The 14,306-nt window shown below is 38.8% G+C and overlaps 1 protein-coding gene across 3 annotated transcripts in view; it reads left to right on the forward strand.

The window, feature by feature from the left end:
• The window catches only part of LRGUK (leucine rich repeats and guanylate kinase domain containing), a 56,145-nt gene that overhangs the window by 11,142 nt on the left and 30,697 nt on the right, over positions 1–14,306 (forward strand). For all 3 annotated transcript variants that reach the window (XR_012764871.1, XM_075428946.1, XM_075428947.1), the window contains exons 7-12: positions 9–152; positions 2,376–2,456; positions 3,899–3,985; positions 6,939–7,045; positions 11,247–11,366; positions 14,101–14,197. Coding sequence is in view for 2 of the 3 variants with exons in the window: in XM_075428946.1 (XP_075285061.1) it covers positions 9–152; positions 2,376–2,456; positions 3,899–3,985; positions 6,939–7,045; positions 11,247–11,366; positions 14,101–14,197 (636 nt within the window). In the remaining variant the exon portion in view is untranslated. The remainder of the gene's footprint in view (positions 1–8; positions 153–2,375; positions 2,457–3,898; positions 3,986–6,938; positions 7,046–11,246; positions 11,367–14,100; positions 14,198–14,306) is intronic.

Consider the following 14,306-nt stretch of genomic DNA (forward strand, 5'->3'; position numbering starts at 1 on the left):
TTTCTTAGAGTTCTAACCGGATTGAGAAGATAACTGGGTTGGACAGCTTGAAAACTCTGCAGAAGCTGGACCTATCAAGCAATAAAATAACTAGTCTAGAAGGCCTGGAGGAACATGATCTATTAGAGATGATCAACTTAGAAGATAACCAGGTAGCATATTTATTATTAATCTCAGGTTTTTCTAAGAATGCATAATTTTTTTTTTCCCTAAAATTCAATCCCTTTAAGGCTTAATCAAAAAATCTTACAACACTGCAAGAAACGAATATTAGACAAGATGACATTTTTTGCTTTGGTATTTCGCTCCAGTGCTGTTTCACATGTTGATTGATAGTGTACTCCTCAGGCCTTATTTAATATCTCTAGATGGGTTTATCTTTATGTAGGCATCACTTCTGTAGTATTTAGTGCTCACGCACATAAAGAACTAACAGCGCTCCCTTGAGTGGATAAGATAGGGATGAGTATGCAGCTTTTTCAGCTTGATTATTCTTGAGGATCTTTACTTACATCACAGCTTTTCTACTGCCAGGCCTCAGGAGGGTTTGCTAATATCTCTCAGCCCAATTTTACGACCACAGATTCTTCTGAGCTCTCAGCTGGAAACTTCCTGTAAGGCAGAACTGCATGTACGCTATTGTAAAGTGGCCTTTGTTATGCAGCAGAATTTTCACTGGAAGTACAATGATACAATCCAACTCATTTGTATTTGAATTTTGAATCTGAAGCCATATATACATAATAATTTTGATATTGAGCTTCCAGGGTCCTTAACTGAAAAGACCATCAATTCATGAATGATTTTTACATCAAAGACAGATCTGCATGTGAAAAAAAATGCTAAGAAAGTAAGAAATAGAAATATAAACCGGGAGTTGAGCATTTTCCATCACTTTTCCCCACTTGCAGGATACATTTTCCAGATTTAATTCAAGCCACTGTGAGTTCTTTTTCTCACACTGTGTTCAGGCTGACATTTAAAGGTACATCAATTGCACAAGACAGGAAACTAACTAATAGTATGGTTGCTATTAGCATTAATAACACCAATTCCATTGCCTCATATAGTTTCCACTGTTCTTTATGGCACGCAAAAGCTATTAATTTTACCTCATCAAAATTTGCCTCTTTTAATGATGTTATTGAAACTGTTTAATGAGTCACCATTTTTTGAACATTTCCTTCTGAAGAATAATTTAAAGAGAATTTTAATTAATTAACACAGAAAGATCTGAGTTACTTCAGCTCACTACCGCCCAGAATGCTTGATTTTTCAAAAATGGGCACCATAGGTTTATCTGCAAACCATGTCTCTCTCATACACATTCAGTGATTTTCAGATGTTGACAGTTGGCATTCTATAATTTATTTAGGAAAGCCACCCAAACAACATTTAACTTGGTCAAAACTGTTCCGTGGTGGGCTTCTTGTTATCTCAAAATGAATATTGGATAGGCTGTTGTTGAGGTTTATGTTTTTAGATGCTTTACCTAAGCTGAGTATAAGTTAGGGAATGAATCTGAAGTCTTCTAGGGTCAGTCTTTCAGCAATGGAGGAAAACCAGGTATCCTTACAAGGCAATTCATCCCAGCCGACCATGGATCAGAAGACCTCTGGAACTGCCTCTCTCCCCTGATTATAAAGTGAGATTAAGGGACTGACTTGGACTGCCTTAACAGATGGCTAAAATGAGACGACGTGAATTCCATTTGACCCGTTTTAGTTTTAGTTGAGAGCAACTGTTCACTCAGGGTCAAGCACAAGGGCCTGTAGCGTGACTTTGCTTTGGGCACACAGACTTTGATTAATCCCACGTGACTTCTAATGCTTACCTGATGTGCGTGAGTGCAGCCAGCCCAGGTTTCCTTCGTGGACAGACGAGACGTTAAGTGGAATGCGTCACCCTCTGGACACAGGACACCAAGGACAACTATGCTGATGCTTTTCATTCAAGTGCTGCAAGTTATGTAGCACGAACCTGAGCTCCAGTGAAAAGAAACTGTTGTTAGAAAGGAATTTTTTTTGCTAGTCAACTGAAGCGCAAGTATAACTGCAGAATTGCCTCACTTAAGCACATCAGCCACATAAAAGCTAAATGTGTTAGGGCTTGACATTTGAAAGAACTGGAAGAACGCAGGTGGTTTGAAATTGCAGTCTGTATTATACTGCTTCTCCAGCTAACATCCAAGTTGTCTGCCTTTTGTGACTAGAAGTGCCTTATTGAATGCAGTTAACATGTATACCCATTTTGTGAGTATAATGAATTTTTTTTATGTCCAGATTTTAAAAGCAGAGATTAAAATAGTATTTTTTGCCATAGTTATCAAGGATTCTGTTGCTGCTGATTTGTGCTCTGTTTCTGTCACTAATTAGATTGCTGAGCTGCGTGAACTTGAATGTATTGAAGATCTGCCTCTCCTCAGAGTTTTAAATCTTTTAAAAAATCCTGTACAGGTAAGAAAGAAATAAAGAAGAAGCCAAAAAAAAGAAGCTGGATGTTTTGGATCACACTCAAATCAATTTAGCCTCAGTTTCTATCTCTGAGAATGGCCAGATCATTTCAGAGAACGAGTACAAGGAATAATGAGCGATGGTTTCCCTCACATGGTTACCCACCTTTGCCTGGGAGCTTTTTCTGAACCAAAGCTGCGTATGGATCATGATGTTTAATATCCACGTAGTAAATCCATGAAATTTATTAATTCCATTTGTGAGTCCATTTATGCATTTGTACTTGCAGCGTGCCATGATTTTGTTTTGGGAAAAGATCACCTTTTTGTTTGCTTTGAAGGTCTGTACTCCATTGTTCCTGGGAAAAGCTCAAAGGAACTTAATAGTATCCCCTTTAAAATCACATGACTCTGGAACCTGGATCTTCTTTTCTTCTTTAGGATTTACTCAGTTCTCATTTATGGCTCCTATAATATTCCCCAATTAATGAATTAAGCATCCATTTTATCAACAACAATGACATTTGCAAAATATCAGAAATTCTGACTTTGACTCTGCATTTGTAATTTGTCCTGAGTGTTCAAAGATGATTCTGTCCTGACTTTTGTGATTTATAAATTATGTTTGAATCATACAGTGATTTCCAGAGTCAGAGAGAAAAAAAATGTTAAGGGTTTAACTTCCTTCTGTCATTTCCAGTTTTGTGTTGGCTTTCGTGAGAATGGTCTGTTGTGGCACACCATGAATTTAGCATCAAAAAATGCCCAAAATGGGCTGCCCCTGGTCCTCTGTAATCTGAAAGCCTTTTTCGGTTTAGATGTCCTTCTCCTAAGCAAAGTCTGATCCTGTTCCTTTCGATTACTGTTTTAATAACCTGTACATGCAACAGTCATCTGAAGACAGCTGTCTGAATTTCAGTGGTTTTAACAGGTTTCAGTGGGTTTTACTGGTTTTAGAAATAAAAAGCTTCATTAACTTGTCAGTGTCAGCTTTTAATTTGATTTTTTAATTATTCTTTTTTATTGTCTCAGACTTAAAAGCATATATGATGACAAATTTATAATGCAAATTCTCTTTTAAAGTTCCAACAGTACTACTAAGGTTAGAAGTATTAACCATAGTTTATTACATAATCCCAGTATAAAGAACACTTTTGGTTCTCCAGCTGTCTTTCTTGGAGTTCTAGTGGATATGGTAGTGATTTTTAAATTCCCGTCCTGACCTTTTCAACAACGTATTGCAGACCTTTGAACAGCTCGTAGCTTTTGTTGCAGAAGCTGAGCTTGTGCTGGGGGGTCAATTTGTAGAGTGTATGGACATCCTTCAGGGTAAAAAGCTTTTTATGTTGCAATGTATTAAGGCCAATTTAATTTCAACCGATGGCAATTTAATATGAGATTGATGAAGTTTAGTACTTTATGACAAACTGGAAACTTTGCCTTTAGGAGCAAACAGACTATTGGCTCATGGTGGTTTTCATGCTGCTCCAACTAACAGAACTGGATCGCAAGAAGATTTCAGTGGAAGAAAAGGTATGTAAACATCATATCATTCTGAAATTTTTCTAAATAAAGAATATAAAAAACTGCATGCAAATGTAGCTTTGTAGTCATTTGCATATGACATGTCTTCCGTGTTTCAGCCCCCAAGACAGGCTACAAATTCACAGACTTCTGCTTTTAAATACAGATATATATCTAGAGAACTTTTGGAGCAGTTGTGGTATGTAAAAATGCAAAGCTTACCTAAAAGCTTTGTTCAGTGAAGAAATTTGCGTAGCAGCCATCGTTACTCAGGTAGTGAATCTAAACAGGCAACTACATTCATGAAATGCTCTGAAGTGGTAACCACTGTGCAGCTTCTAAAATACAGTTGCTGGGTTTTTTTTAGTGTTGTGAATCACAGAATCACAGAATAGTAGGGGTTGGAAGGGACCTCTGTGGGTCATCTAGTCCAACCCTCCTGCCGAAGCAGGGTCACCCAGAGCAGGCTGCACAGGACCTTGTCCAGGCGGGTCTTGAATATCTCCAGAGAAGGAGACTCCACAACCTCCCTGGGCAGCCTGTTCCAGTGCTCCATCACCCTCAGAGGGAAGAAGTTCTTCCTCATGTTCAGACAGAACTTCCTGTGCCTCAGTTTGTGCCCATTGCCCCTTGTCCTGTCACTGGGCACCACTGAAAAGAGCTTGGCCCCATCCTCCTAACACCCACCCTTTTGCTATTCAGTGAATAGCAAAGTGAACTCTGAAAGTTATAATGACGCTTGTTTCCCATTGTACTCCATACAGCTTTCACTGTAAAATCTCCCCAAAAAAACCTTCTCAGACTGCTTAGAGTAACTTTCTGTTGTCACAGAAAACTTTCCCTCTTGTGCCGCTTTTGCTGTAATTTGGTTGCTGCATGTAGTATTTGGGCTCAAGCCATGCTAGAACTGTTGGGATTAACAGCTGCCAATTGGGGTTGGATTTCAGGGGAATTATCCTTTAAAAATGATCCTTACAGGAAATTCATCACTCCTGACTTTAGCTGCATAAATATTAGGGTTCCTGTTTAATGCCAGGCTCTCTCTATCGTGAACATAGAGAAGGGATGATACCAGAGTGTACGTTACCCTGCCTACCTGAGAAGTTGATCTTGCTCTTTGTCTGATGTAGCTATCTGTTCACTTCCAATAAAATCTGAATATATTAAAGAAATTTTTCCTTCTCTATGGAGTGTAAAAGTAAGCCTGGATGACTGGTTTAGACTAGCACTTGGTTTTGGTGATTAAAGTTATTTCAGAAAATCCACTCCTTGTGTTCATAGAATCATATCATAGAGTGGTTAGGGTTGGAAGGGAGCTTAAAGATCATCTCGTTCCAACCCCCCTGCCATGCGCCAGGACACCTTCCACAAGACCAGGGTGCTCAAAGCCCCATCCAGCCTGGCCTTGAACACGGACAGGGAGGGGGAAGCCACAGCTTCTCTGGGCAACCTGGGCCAGGGCCTCACCACTCTCACAGGGAAGAATGCCTGGTCAGACATTGGAACAGGCTGCCCGGGGAAGTGGTTGAGCCCCCATCCCTGGAGATGTTCAAAAAACATGTACATGTGGCACTTGGGGACGTGGTTTGGTAGGCATGGTGGTGTTGGATTGACGGTTGGACTTGATGATCTTAGAGGTCTTTTCCAACCTATGATTCTGTTATTCTTACTTATATCTGATCTAAATCTCCCCTCTTCCAGTTTAAAACCATTATGCCTTGTCCTAGCACTCCAGGCCCTTGTAAAAAGTCCCTCTCCAGCTCTCTCGCAGGCCCCTTCAGATACTGAAGGCAGCTGCTCTAAGGTCTCTCCGGAGCCTTCTCTTCTGCAGGCTGAACAGCCCCAACTCTCTGGTTTTTTAGGACATCTGCTCTAGCCTCATAAATTCTGTTGTCAAACTGAGTTTGGAGGCAGAAGCTGTTCTGTCTCACTAACACACAAAATGGGTGTACAGAAATGTTATGGTTTAGACCAGTAGTATAGTTTTGAAGTGAAACTCCCAGCTGCCCAACTTGCTGTGCTTGATTTTCATTGCGGAATAGCGTTGCAACATATCAACTAGACTTCTTTTGGACTAACCTTATCCAGATGATGTGCACCAGGATGCACCTAAAGGTGATCCTAGCCACTAATTCACACCAAAGGGCCACATTAGAGCTAGAGTGAAATGAGCTTCCTTCCCCCACTGCCCCCAAAATAGTGTGGATGTTGGGTCCCGACTGCTGAATGTTTTGCTTTAAAGATCAACTCTTAATGCACCGTACGACTTGCTAACGTAGGCATGGCTGTCATCGGAGCTCACGGCAGTATTTTGCAGCAGCGTTGGCTAGTTGATGTTTGATGTTTTGCATGAAATGACTCAGTAGTTCTTAACCTGTTTCTGAGTGGGTAGCATTAATAGTACCAAAAAAATGTGCAACTCATTAGTGGTCAGTACCCTCAATGGAGCTTTCAGCAGAATGGATGGAGGGAATCCTTGGAGTTTGAGTGCTCTTCCTCCCAGGAACGACAGAAATGCATTGTCAGGAGAAAACTGCAGTTTGCTTACTTCGTTGATGCCCGTTCTGTTCCTCTTCTGGCGAATAAATGAATGGCTTCAGTCCCTAAGGATTTTAGTTCGGCATCTTCCACCAGCACTGAGAGGATGCAAATTAATAGATAATTAAAACCTCAGCAAAATTACTTTTCATCTTATGTGGCATCCTGTTTTCTTTCCAGTAAAAGGTTGAATATATTAAAGATAGTGAGCTACGTCTGGCTTCCTTCCATCCATCTATCAAATCGTGCTTAAATCCCCTGAAAAGATTTATGTAGTGGAGCGCTCACAGACAACCCAAATACAAAGAGTGACCCTCATAAATATGAAGCCATCGTTATTCATAGTGATCTGCGACGCGTATTGCAGCTGGAAACAATTACATCACTGCTCTTCTTTCTTTTGCTCCCTAAACTGTGGAAACAGGTTGCTGCTGTGAATAAATACGATCCTCCTCCAGAAGTTGTTGCTGCTAAAGATCATATGACTCATGTTATGTACAGTGTGCTGCAGCCCCAGAGAATCTTTGACAGGTAAGTTCACCTCCACTTCACATCAGCTCCTGAGGGTGGCACTCAAGGAAAGCAGAATATGTTGTCATATTTGGAGGGACATTTTTCTGTCCCTCTCCCACCTCTAAGTTAGTCTAAAAACAAAAGACATTCCATAGTATTCTGGTAGCAGTCGGGAAATTAGGCAAATCTTGTTTGGTTGAAATTGATTATGAAATGAAGTTAGTCATTCACCTCCAAAGTCTGAGACAGATTGTCCGCAGCTCCGTTTCTTTTAAACAGTCTGTTGAAGCAGATGGCCGTTTGCACCATGCATGAAAGATGCAAAATTTCTATCAATACCCAAAGGCAATTAAAAAATCTCTAGGGGGAGAAGAGAGCTGTAAAACGTATCTTCTTCCTGTTCTGCTTACTCCTCCTCTTCACACTATTGGCATCCCATTGTGAACAAAACAGCTTTGTTTTGTGGCTTTGGGGCACACTTTATATTCATAAAGCGAAATTTTCAAGTTTGTACTTAGGGAAGTCCAGCTACTTCTGCCTTTGGGAGGAGATGGTGCTGACTGCCACTGAAAGCACAGAAAGGAGAGGCAAATCCATGTTCTTTTTCCAACGTTGCTGTTGCCATGCCAGGTGACTTCTCTTAGTCTCATTGATCATCTAGAAAATGGAAATAGCCGTACTTTGCTTCTCTGCAGATGTGTTATGGTATTTGCTTCACAAATGCTTGGAAAATGCTTTGACATAGTCTGATGGAAGCTACTGTGAAATATAGGTGTTCTGTTGTTATATTGGCTACAGCGGGCACTGAGATCAACTTTTGTGCCCCACACCCTGTTTTAACACCATTTTGGACATCTTAATTCATAATGAGTAACCTGATTTAAGATTCATAATTTAGTAACTCAGAAATTTCTATTTTTAGAATATTTTTATTGCGAGTCTTGTGTTTTCAGGATTGTCAATGAGACAGGGACCATCCCAGTGATGATGATATCCCTGAGAATTCTTAACAGTCTATTAAAAAACTCCGAAGATTTATTTACTGTTTTTCAGGGTTGGAGATTTCTTAAAAAAAAAACAAAACAGCACAATAGTTTTACCTAAAGGCATGGATCTCTTCCAATGCACACATAGGGTCTGTTTAAATATTTGTTTATTGGATTGTGTATGTGTGTCTTCATTGCTGGGAAGAAACAATTCTGTCTGCTGTCAGAGGTATTGTATACACAAACATATAAACATGGAGACCAGCATTTATGGTACTGACCAAAATTGTTAATGATGCTTTGAATGTTTGCCCACGCTCAGCTGGAAAGCACGCAACACAGTAATTAATGAAATCTTTCTAATGATGATGCCTTACAGTCTTCTACACTATAAAATGGTTATTGGAACCAGATTGGTACAGTTCATTTGCATCTATATTTTTAGATGAGATGATAATTAATTCTGTTTTAGTAATATCTCTATTAAAAACAAAACCAGAAAACAAAGCAAAAAGTTCAGTTTTGCATACTCTGCATTCAGAAAACATGAAGTTTCTTATGCCATTCCCTCTGTCTGTGTGCCTTGTGATTCTGTCTTTAATTACCTGGTGACACACCACTGAACAATATTATGTGTATTTTCCCCTACGATAAATGAATGTGACATTTAAACAGGGAGCTTGATCATAGTTATAACTGCTACATGGAGAGCAGAAATTTAATAACAGAGGGCTCTTCAGTCTGTCGGGCAAGTGCATGATGAGACTTGCTTTCTGGCTATAGAGGATAAATTCATTCAGAGAAGAAATAGAGTGTGATTATCTTTAACAATGAAGGTAATTAACCATTGGAACAATTTACCAAGGGTACCAAGAGTTCTCCGCAACAGGAACGTTTTTAATTAAAATATGCTCTAATGGAACCTCAGGTATCAGGCTTGCAAGAACTAACTCAGGGAAATTCTGTTGCCAGTGTGATGAGAGGAGTCTGAGTCGATGATCACAGTAGTCCCTTCTGGCCTTGAAATCTATTAATCTTGCACAGCAGTCTATTACTGTACTCGCCAAAGACAAAGGAAGTTGAAAGTTGCACATTAAATGAGCCAACAACTTTCTATGAGATACTTCTTGCAAGTTGTAGGAAAATCAAAACTTTCAGTTTATCTTTTGAGAACCAGTAAGTGGTGAGGTACTGAAAGACAGTATTCTGGAAATGTTCGCCGTGTTGTTCTGATGAAATAATAAATCCATGGAATTTTAGGGTATGACGAATTTAAGCAATGGAAATTTATTTAAGTGAATTTGAATTCTGAGTGTAATCATGTTAAGTAATAATATATCATTACTGGATATAACTCTTCCTTGTAAAAGAAAAGATTACAGAGGAATTCTGCACTTTGCAGGCATGTAACAGGTCTGTGCATGGAGAAGGAATATATTAAAACTATGTTGAAGATGAAGGTTCTGTCTTCACAGACCCTCCTTGACATCATTACACACAAAGGGCACGGCCTTGAGCAAGAATAAGCACATTTCTGTGACGTCTTGATAAATTTTGAATCTCTAGTCACTAAGCGTGTTTGTGGAATTCCCATTCATTTATAATAATGCACTTGCAGTATCTCTACAACTGTCATTAACACCTCCTGGGATCATGTTGTCTTTCACTGGTCTTTTCCTTACCACAAATGTCAGAAAAGGGAAAGACAGTCTGAACAGCTCAAATAATCAGGAGAGGAGGAAGAGATTTCTTGAATTGAACAGAATGTCACAGCCTAGCAGATTCAGATGAGGATTTTGAAAATGTGTTTTTACCTTCTGCAGTATTTTTAATGTATTGTGCTAATACGGTCTGATGTTTTGTAAATGTCACCAGTTGGCACAGTAAGTAAAAAATCCTTAAATCTCCCAAAGCTTGTGCTACCATCTTGCTTTAAAATAGTCTAATGGATGGAACACTGAACCAGGATCTGGGTTCATTTCACAGTTTAATAACAGCACATATGTACAGGTGCAGTCTCTTAATTTATTATGTATATCTGTTATTTCTTCTGTGAGAATAGTACTCCATAGGAGAATTAGGAGGCTGAATTGCATTATTATCTTAGTGCTTCTGAAGCATTAAGTCCCATTATATACATATAATCTGGTAGAAAATAGAGCTGGTTTGCTGAACCTAAAATAGCTGTAAAGCCATTACTTTGAAACCTTTTTCCTCCGTACTTGTGTTGGATGGTTATCATTACTTCTTATAGAGTTAGGTACTTGTAAGAGAAAAGGTAAAAGCAATATAGTCTGTTTTCAGGAATTTTTGCTCACCCATTTTAAATCACATTAAATGGAATCTTAACACATATTGGTGGTTTTCTTCCACTTCAAGATTTAAATTTAATTAAAGCTATTTATTAGTTAAAAATAAGGCAGTTTGAAACTATTTCACCTCTTTCTGGTGTGTTATCAAGTGGCATAATCTTAAGATCTAGCTGAGATGTAAAAATGAGACTCCAAAGTTGCATTCCATTTTTAGCTGTCTAAATTGCTGGACACTCAAAAGTGCAGAAATGCTATTCATTGTAGTATTTACAGCTGGAAGTGGAATCTGAGGGTCTAACCATCTGCTCAGCATGGAGAAAATGGAGGGCTTTGTATTTTGCAGCACTTTGCGTTCTTTTATCGTAGTGTTATTTGTGTTCGGTGGAGTTTAAGGATCTTAGTGGTTTTCATTGTATTGAATTGAAGAGTTCTTTACAAATTTCCACCTTCATCTGGCAAGGCCATGGAAGTCAGCAAGATTACATGCAGGAGTGCGTAAAGGTTTGTAGGACTGAGTCCAGGTTCATGCTAGGCTTATTATCCTCATCATTAAAATATTACCATCTCTGTGATAGACTTGGAAAACTCTTAAAAAAATCCCAGCAACACTATAACTGCAGAGGGAGCTTTAGAAAAGGCTGTAAATTGGAAAAGATTATAGTAGACATAACATTATTCCTTTTGCAAAAGAGACCCGGGGGTCTTTAATGCAGTATTTTGTGCTATTTTTATGTTTAGAGCGTATCAAACTGGGCACACGCTTCTCCTGTTTTTTGTCTAAACTGTGAACAACGTGAATAGTGTGACAGACAGATGAGATTAGTTGAGGTGATGATAAAGTCTCTGCAGAAGCTTTACACAAAGTTGCTGAAGACTTCATTTGTAGGTAATGTAACGGCTCCTTGTTTTCCTTTCTTGTAGCACTTTGCCTAGTCTTGATGCTCCCTACCCCATCCTGGTATTAGCTGGCCCTCTAGCCTGTGGCAAGAGAGAGCTCACTCATAAGATCTGCAGACAGTTCAACAATTTCTTCAGATACGGGTAAGTTTGCTCCGTAAGTTTAAAAGGACACGAAGTGATCAAGGCTAGAATTGCTGCTGTGTTTTTTTTTTTCTCTTTAAAGAAGTTAAAAGTTAAAGACAACCAATAAATGTTCATCGCTGTGCATTTTATCTCTTCGCAGGGCTTGATTGCCTGAAGTCATCAAATACTTCCTTAAAAGAAAAGCTATTTAAATTACCATGTTCTTTTCAAAGGTGAACAGCAAACAGACAAACAAAGATGTGTCACTTAGTGCTCCTTTTATTGATTTGTTCTATCTGTGCACACTAATGTCCCTCAACCTAAGCATCTGTTTAGATATATGTGCATTTCTCTTAATTTTTGTAATGTACCTGCATATAAACACATTAGCATGCATGTGCAGGCTGCATCCAGAAGCTAGGAAAGGAAGCAAGTGCAATTGCTGGACCAGTTTATTATCCTGTGAGTAATGTTATCAAAGCAAATGGCACCTTTCAGACTTCACCACCTGCTGGGAGGACTAATTCTCCCCATCTGAAAGGTCTGAATTATGATCCTTATCGCCTCGGGCTCCCTGTGTATTTAGTGGAGAGAAACTATCTCTTTCCAAGGGAGGCTGAGCCTTTGTGAATCACTTCCCTGAGGTATCTACCTATTTTCAGTGCACAGTAGATAGGAAGTCTGGCTAAGTTAGATCACCACTATCTGTTGCCTAAAATTAGGTGGTACAAGCTGTTCTCCTTTTTGACCCATTCCATTCTTCACAGCACCTAACTTTCATAGATGCTATCGCACACGCTATTCGGCACTTGTCTGTATTCCTGTTATATTGTCTCTCCTCTATTTTCTCAGATTTGTTATTACATTAATTTATCCTTTCATTTTTAACCAGACTTTGGCCATAGTTTCACATGTATAACATTCACCACAATAAGACCTGGGTCTATATTTGTGGACTCTTAGGTACTGAAGTGGTGCATAGTAAGAAAGGGACCGTGGCCACATGCACATGTGAGGATGATTCCTCAGAGTTCTTAGCATCACGGGACCATGCTCTGCATCTCGACACGACATCTAGTAGTAGCCTTCTCTAACGTAATACAGCACGGCGAAGGAGCCTGTACGTCTTTCTGTCTGCTCTGTACTCAGACTAGAGCCACTTGCTGGATTAGATCATTAAACTGATGAGTTGAAAAGACATTTTAAGAAAAGATCTGCGAAGGTTACGTGACTGGAAAAATGACTTTTTGCCTTTTATAAAGCAACTACTACGTTTTGAAAGAGTAGACTGGAAATTACAAACTAATTGAATACCATTCGAAATTTTCTAAGCACTATCTGGGGTTTTTTTAAAAGCATTGTTTTTATACTGTGTATTTTATTTCCTAAAAGTTTTATGTGTGAGGGGAAAAAAAAGGGAGAGAGACAGAATCTTAACAGAGCAGAAAATTGCAACCATAAAGCAAAGTTGTATTTTAATTATTCAGTGGAGATTTAAGCAATTTTATGGCTTACACTTTTAAATTTCAAACATTCCACTCATTAAAAATGTATTTCATGCAAGATACCCTGGCAGTTTGAATGTAAACATGGCCTCTCAATTAAAAAGGGTTGTAATGTTTAAAAGTGTTTCAAAAAATAAAGTGAAATTGGACCCTCAAACCATCTGGCTAGTGTTCAGGAATGACCTTTAAAGCTGGATGTGTTCATAATATCTTTAAGAAAATCAGGCCTTTGAAGTGAATTTTTGCAGAGTCCATGTGTAGCACACTGTTCTCATTTGCCACAGCTTGCTGATAAAAACAAGTGGCACCCTCTAATGCCGTGCTAGTTAAGATCTGTCAAGCTCTGCATTATAAACTAAACTTCTTATAACTCAGGTACCTTGCATAAATGAACAGAAATGTTCTTGTAGCTGGTATACTAGTAGGTGGTATATTTTTTGCCATGTTTTCCAGGACAAGAGTTAAAATGTTGTCAGTGTGAATCAACACCAAGACTCCCCATTACACTTTTGTTCCTTTTATCCTACAACGTAAAAATTAAAAGTAAAACCAAAGCAGAAACAAATAGCAAAAAATAATTTCCTAAGATAGAACATGAACCACTGCATATTTTAGTGTAAAATTGCTACATGCATTGACTTATCTGGGGTTTTTTGGGGTTTTGGGGGGTTTTTTTAGTGTTTCATTCTGGTAGTAAGCTCACGTATCTGAGGTTTATCCTATTGTCCTTCCACAGTGGCAGGCAATTACTTTTCCTGCCTTGTATCCCACTTATCTCCCTAGTTTCAGGATTGTTTCTCCCCTTACTATTAGGGGGCTATTTAGAGATTGGTCTTTATATCTCTTTCTTAACCTCACAGTTCAGCCTAACTCATACTTTCCTTTCCCATATTTAGGATTCTACTTTATATCATCCACAAGCTGACAAAACTGGAAAAAAAAATGATTTCATCATTTCTCTATTACAGGGTGCTGTGACAGCTTCGGTTCAAGCTATCCTGGGTTGGGGGGGATTTATAGCTCAAATGTAATGTTACATTTAAACTTTTTTTTTGTATTTATGGGTTAATCTTTCAAATATGCGGCATTAGTGGTATGATTTGCACCTCTTTATATTTCTCATATTTCTTCTCTTCTTAAAAATAAAATGATTTGTAGTATTTGCCCTCTCCCCCCCCCCTTCTATTCCATAGCTGCTTCTATGATTGAAAACAGGTTATTTCTTTATTATACCATATATCTTCCAGTCCCTGTCACACTACCAGGGCAGCTTACTTTGGTGAAGAAAACAGACTTGATTACTATTTCGTTTCTCAGGAGGCATTTGACAAAATGGTGAACACAGTGAGTACCTGACTAGTATCCTAGTAGGCCTATTTCTTACACCCAGAGTGCACTCAACTGTTCTGCCAGGTCTGATTTTTTTTTTTTTTTAATATTAAGTTTCTGTCTG

Source organism: Opisthocomus hoazin, chromosome 8 (genome assembly GCF_030867145.1).
Source record: "Opisthocomus hoazin isolate bOpiHoa1 chromosome 8, bOpiHoa1.hap1, whole genome shotgun sequence".
NCBI lineage: Eukaryota > Metazoa > Chordata > Aves > Opisthocomiformes > Opisthocomidae > Opisthocomus > Opisthocomus hoazin.